This window comes from Hyalella azteca, unplaced genomic scaffold (genome assembly GCF_000764305.2).
Source record: "Hyalella azteca isolate HAZT.00-mixed unplaced genomic scaffold, Hazt_2.0.2 contig2535, whole genome shotgun sequence".
Classification (NCBI taxonomy): domain Eukaryota; kingdom Metazoa; phylum Arthropoda; class Malacostraca; order Amphipoda; family Hyalellidae; genus Hyalella; species Hyalella azteca.
Window position 1 is genome coordinate 23,539 of NW_025932806.1, and position 6,818 is coordinate 30,356.

The 6,818-nt window shown below is 41.1% G+C and overlaps 1 protein-coding gene across 1 annotated transcript; it reads left to right on the forward strand.

Moving 5' to 3' along the window:
* Positions 1–37: 37 nt before the first annotated feature.
* Positions 38–5,133, forward strand: LOC108673024 (E3 ubiquitin-protein ligase UBR3; the record flags this gene model as incomplete). The annotated part of the gene is given in 7 exon segments (XM_018160791.2): positions 38–234; positions 1,674–1,787; positions 2,121–2,320; positions 2,448–2,509; positions 2,904–3,052; positions 3,388–3,554; positions 4,877–5,133. Coding segments are annotated over 7 exon segments (1,117 nt in total), but the record flags the coding sequence as incomplete, so codon positions are not given.
* Between the last annotated feature and the right edge of the window lie 1,685 nt (positions 5,134–6,818).

Sequence of the window (6,818 nt, forward strand, 5' to 3'; positions counted from 1 at the left end):
GGGGGTCGGACCCCCCTCTCCCTCCCTCCCTCAAGTGGGGGTCGGACCCCCCTCTCCCTCCCCGTTATGGGGTCTGAATTAGTAGCCTACCACAGAGACCCCTCCGTCCCAGACACCCCCCTCACCCCCCTCACCCCCATAGAGGGTGGGGGGTCACACCCCCTGGGGGTGCCGCTCCCCGCTCCCCCGCCCCAGCTGGCTCTCACGTCATCAGCGGACCCCACGCAACCCCAGGTATTTATATCTTACTTTTAAACGCATGTTTATAATAAAAATAATTGTTTCAAGTATTTATATCTTACTTTTAAAAGCATGCTTATCCCACAAATAATTGTTTCAATTAATAATTGAATTACAGCACTTACTTTACTTTACTTTATTACCACGTCTCTCGACTTCGTTCCGTGTCTGTCTGTCATCAAAAATTCAAACGTTAATTTAGAGCACTTCTAAAGATCCTAGAAACTTGAAATTTGGTATGCATGCTTATGCTGCCTAACAATTCAAGATTTGATCATCAGAAGTAATAATTTAAAATTTAAAAAAAAATAAAAAAAAAACCTAAAAATTCATGGTTAGGAATTGAGTTTTTTGTCAAACATCCAGAGTTGCCAACCCTGGAAAATGATTTGAATTGCTAAAATTGCTAAACTAAAAAGTAGAAAATAAATAAATATAAAAAAAATATTTTTTAAAATCAAGTTTTTCTAGTTGTTACAAAACTAAAAACAACGAAATAAAAGAAATAAAAAAGTAAAAAAAAACGTTTTCTTAACGGACAAAAAAGAAAAACATTAACTCTTACATAACATTAAAGTTATGTAGAATCTTATGTTATGTAAGACTAGTAAGAGTTAATTTTTTTCTTTTTTGTCCGTTAAGAAAACGTGGTTTTTAAAAGTATTTTTTATTTCTTTTACATAGAACTTACTTACTTTATATATGACATGTACGCATTTAAATGTTACTTTTAAACGCATTTTTAACCCACTAATAATTATATTTCTATTAATAATTTTATCACAGAACTCAAATATAAAACATTTATGAAATGTACATTACACAATAGATGGTGCTTACTTTATATATTACATGTACGCATTTAAATGTTACTTTTAAACGCATTTTTAACCCACAAATAATTATGTTTCTATTAATAATTGAATTATAGAACTCTAATCCAAAACATTCATGAAATGTTCAGTACATAATCGATGCTTACTTAGTACATTACATGCCCATGTTGACATGTACGAACTTGAATGTTACTTCTAAACGCCTTTTTGTCTCGCGCACAAAATTATATTTCAATCAAAACTTACCTGTAACACATTTAAATAATTATCGAGTCATAATAATGATATACAAACAATCATACAATTTACACCTCAAGCGTATATAATTGATGATGGTTATTAACTACATGCTGACGTTTGTATATATGGGCGAATATTGCATTGAGGAATACAGTTGAAATAATTGATTGTAACATAAAAAACAGTTAATGCGTTGTTGATAGAATATTATAGATTATATGATCATATATTATGATTGTAAATATAGACGGATATTGCATTGAAGAATACAGTTAACATAATTGATTGTTACGGTATATGAAAAACTGTCGATGCATTGTTGCTAGAATATTATAGATAGAATAATTAATGTTGTAGACGCCCCCTGGGGGAGATAGAGAGATGGTCCCCGTGGGGGATAGCACCTACGTGGTGCCCTCCTCCACCCTCTCCCCTGCCACTCATCCCCACGACGACTTCATCTTCCTATGGGCAAAGTTCGCTTATTCCGTTGAATTTATTCTAGACTCAATGTTTTTGCGTCCAATGCGTGCCCCATTCGCTAATGCATATCCTAAGCATTGCCACCTTTGCTAATGCATATCCTAAGCGTTGCCACAATTGCTAATGGAATTCCTAAGCGTCGTCACATTTGCTGAGGCATATCCTAAGCGTTGTCACATTCGCTAATGCATATCCTAAGCGCTGTCACATTTGCTAAGGCATATCCTAGGCATTGCCACATTTGCAAATGGAAATCCTAAGTGTTGTCACAATTTCTAATGCATATCCTAAGTGTTATCACATTAACTAATGCTACCACAGCAAGTTGTAAGCGTTATCACCTGGGTTATCGTGCAGCTCGCGATAGCGATACCAGCAACAGTGACAGCAGGAGGCGTGTGTCGTAACGGCAGCTACAGGCCCAAGACGCGCGTCTGGAAGCTTTATTACGACCCCATCCACGTCCTGCTCAGGAGCTCTCAACGCAGCGATTTCCAGAACGCTGAACACCGCTACCATCAGTAGTGAGTACTACCATTAGGAGTGAGCTTTATTACGACCCCATCCACGTCCTGCTCAGGGGGTCCCAGCGCAGCAATTTCCAGAACGCTGAACACCGCTACCATCAGTAGTGAGTACTACCATTAGGAGTGAGCTTTATTACGACCCCATCCACNTGTGCCTAGTGGCCGCCATACGCACGCACCTGGGTGAGCTGTTGCTTAGTGACGTGTTCCATACGGCGTTACTTAGTAAAATTTCACATACGGCGTTACTTAGTAACATTTCACATACGGCGTTACTTAGTAACATTTCCCATACTGCGCTACTTCGTAACATTTCCCATACGGCGTTACTTAGTAACATTTCACATACTGCGTTACTTAGTAACATTTCCCATACGGCGATACTTAGTGACATTTCGCATACGGCGTTACTTCGTAACATTTCCCATACGGCGTTACTTAGTAACATTTCACATACGGCGTTACTTAGTAACATTTCCCATACGGCGTTACTTAGTAACATTCCCCATACGGGGTTACTTAGTAACATTTCCCATACGGCGTTACTTAGTAACATTTCCCGTATTTATCTTCACAGACCGGGACGTGTGTCGGCTGGTGAAGAGAGAGCTCGCCACCAGACTGTGCATGGCTGACCGCTCCTACTCGACGCTGGTAGACCTGCTGCCGGAGAAGCTTATGAAGGCCTCGTGCAAGGACCTGCCGCTACGCAAGCTCATCAAGAAGGTGCGTATACCTCGATTATTGCGTAGCATTTGATTACTTATCGGTAATGTGGGCAAAGTCAGCTTATTCCATTGAATTTATTGTAGACTCGATAATTTTTTCGCGTCCAATGCGTTCCACATTTGCTAATGCATATCCTAAGCGTTGCCACATTTGCAAATGGAATTCCTAAGTGTTGTCACATTTGCTAATGCATATCCTAAGCGTTGCCACATTTGCAAATGGAATTCCTAAGTGTTGTCACATTTGCTAATGCATATCCTAGGCATTGCCACATTCGCTAATGCCACCTACCACAGCCAGTTGTAAGCGTTATCACCTGGGTTATCGTGCAGCTTGCGATAGCGATACCAGCAACAGTGACAGCAGGAGGCGTGTGTCGTAACGGCAGCTACAGGCCCAAGACACGCGTCTGGAAGCTTTATTACGACCCCATCCACGTCCTGCTCAGGAGCTCTCAACGCAGCGATTTCCAGAACGCTGAGCACCGCTACCATCAGTAGTGAGTACTGCCATTAAGAGTGAGTAGTACCATTAGTAGTGGGTACTACCATACAGTTTTCGATGGACGGTTACCATGAAGTATCAAGTACTAACCATGCACAGCCATCACCGGCAATCTGCCCACGGCATCTCATATAAAGCAGTCACCCAGCACATGTAATTATAATTAAAAATATTAACGGATAGAAAGATCTTTAGTCAATATTACACAATATTTTGGCTGGGAGTATGAAGCTATATAGCACCGCAAATATGCAAGCGCGCATTGTTGACGTAACAACAGATACGATGCTACTGTATATAGGAGTGGATATGTACCTATAGGAGTGGATATGTACCTATACTACTGTATAGGCTCATATCCATTGTACTTATCTTGCTGAGAAAAATTATTTTAATTCCATTTATACTTCAAAAAGTTTTCCTGAATCCAGAATCGAATGGCCGATTTCTAATTAACGTTTGTGTCTTATTAACATCGAAGGATCGACAATTTGGTATCCTTAGTATCCTTAGTATTTGTTTGGGACATGGCAGTCCCAGGCCACGATGGATCGCCGCCTCTGATTATCGTTCATCCGCCCTCATTTGGGCCACCTGATGCACGATGCTGTTGCTTGCTTCTCGCCGCTGGTAGTGAATTCCAGCTCTTCCGGTTCCTCTGTACCTCAGGACCTCAAACTTGGTCCCGTTGAACTGCATGTTGTTCACTAGGGCCCAGTCATATATTGCAGATAGATCTTCTTGCAACCGCTCGCAGTCACTCCTGTCCATTATGGTCATTAGTATCCTGGTGTCGTCCGCGAATGACGATGCAGTGGCGTGGTTCACTGCCACATCTACATATGTCGGCGATGTGGATGAGGAAAAGGATTGGGCCGAGTACCGTTCCCTGTGGTACTCCACTCTTCACCTTAGCCACGCAATGGTCAATGGGTTCTCAAATTTTAGGCACTCTGATAAGAACAGGGTAACTGATGTTTTAGCTGAACTATATCGTGGCCTTGCTATTTATACAAAATATATACAGGACAAAGTCATGCTATTTATTGTCCTGTATCTATTGTGAATCTCGTTATAAAGAAGTACCCATTCAAAATAAATTATACAGATAATTACCTATATTAAACAGTTATTACCTATACAGTTATACAGTGAATTAAATTAAACAGTTATTATACAGTTATACATTGAATTAAATTGAAGAGTTATTATACACTTATGCAGTTAATTATATCGAATTATTAATTGTATCAATTAATGAAGGCTCAGTATAATTAACTTCATTTAAATTAATATATTGTTGTTTCTCTGTCATAGTTTGCTAAGCAAGAAGAAGGTCTCATCAGCATCAGACCTGCAGCATCTGTGGCCGGCGTTTGTGCTGCCGCGAGCCCTAGACCCTGACATGGCAGACCCCAGGGTCTTCCTCATCAACAAGACCCTACACGCCGTGTTCTTCGTCTACCTCTACAAGGCCCTCTACCAGCCCTACTTCAACCCTAACATCCTGCCCTACCTCATCTACCTCATGGAGATGACGCTCGAGTACCATGTCAGCCGTCAGGACCAGCCTGGTACGTATGGTTCTTTGGTTGCGTCATGGTTCTATGGTACGTCTAGCTTGTGGTACGTTATGGTCCCTCTGGCTTGTGGTACGTCATGGTTCTGTTTTATGGTTCCTATGGCTTATGGTACGTCATGGTTCTGTTTTATGGTTCCTCTGGCTTATGGTCGTCATGGTTCTGTTTTATGGTTCCTATGGCTTATGGTACGTCATGGTTCTGTTTTATGGTTCCTATGGCTTATGGTACGTCATGGTTCTGTTTTTCCTCTGGCTTATGGTACGTCATGGTTCTGTTTTATGGTTCCTATGGCTTATGGTACGTCATGGTTCTGTTTTATGGTTCCTCTGGCTTATGGTATCTACGTCTTGGTTCTATGGTCCCTCTTGCTTATGGTACGTCATGGTCCCTCTTGCTTATGGTACGTCATGGTCCCTCTCGCTTATGGTACGTTATGGTTCAATGGTTTAGGGTGTGAATGGTTACTTATGTCGTTATTTCGTTACAGTTCTATCATTTTTCAGGGTACAGTTGACTGGAAAACTCAAAGATTGAATATCAGTTATGTTGTTCAGTGTGAGATCTGCTCTTAGAGTCTGTAGGGAGGATGACAGCCTCCTGTTGTGATGGTCTTATTAATAATCTTTATCCATGAAGACAACTTCCAGAGAAATGGGTATATTCATCTGTTATAAGATCTAAGTATATCTTCTCCAAAGAAATATATTCATCCGCTATAGTATATAAGTATATCTCTCACTTTTCTTGCTGCTTGTTCATTCAGAAATGTTTCAGTTATCATCAATCAGAAATTTCCCCATTTTCCTGATGAATCTCTCTTCTATATCGTCTATATAACGTTGATGTTTCTAGTATATTCTTCTAGTTTTAACTATCCTATCCTACTTACCCTGAAACTATTAAACTTTTAATTATAACGGTTTTTAGTCATCTTTTATCTATGCTACCTTAGTTATCCTGAAACTATTAAACTTTTATTTATAACGGTAACTATCCTAGTTATCCTGAAACTATTAAACTTTTAATTATAACGGTAACTGACCTAGTTATCCTGAAACTATTAAACTTTTAGTTATAACGGTTCCTAGTCATCTTTTATCTATGCTACCCTAGTTACCGTAGAACTATTTAACTATTAGTCATAACTATTTACTCAGGAAGGGACCTGCTGACAGCGCAGTCAGATAGTATATTCCTCTAGTTTTAGCTATCCTATTGTGTTTAACTATCCTAGTTACCCTAGAACTATTTAACTATTAGTCATAACTATGCCCGCAGGCGGTGACCTGCTGACAGCGCAGTCAGACCGCCGGCCCGGCGACGGCGGTCTGCGCAGGGACGGCGACCTGGGCTCGTGGTTCCCTACAGACGACGTCTTCCGTAACGCCATCACCGTCGTGCCTGGTGTCGTGTTCGAGGCACGGCCTCACGAGCCTCCTAGTGACGGTAGGTGCTAGTGACGACCAGGAGAGGTTAAAAAACAGATCTGGGTGAAAAAAAAACCATCGCTGGGAGTCATGATGTGATGCACGTGTTGTGTAGAAATCGTCAAACAAACGTTCGAACTTCTGACTTCGACTTCGGACTACCGCCCCCCTATCGCCCCCCAAACGCCCCCTTCTTCCTTACCGCCCCCCAAAATCTTTCCACCGCCCCTAGGGGGGCGATATCGCCCA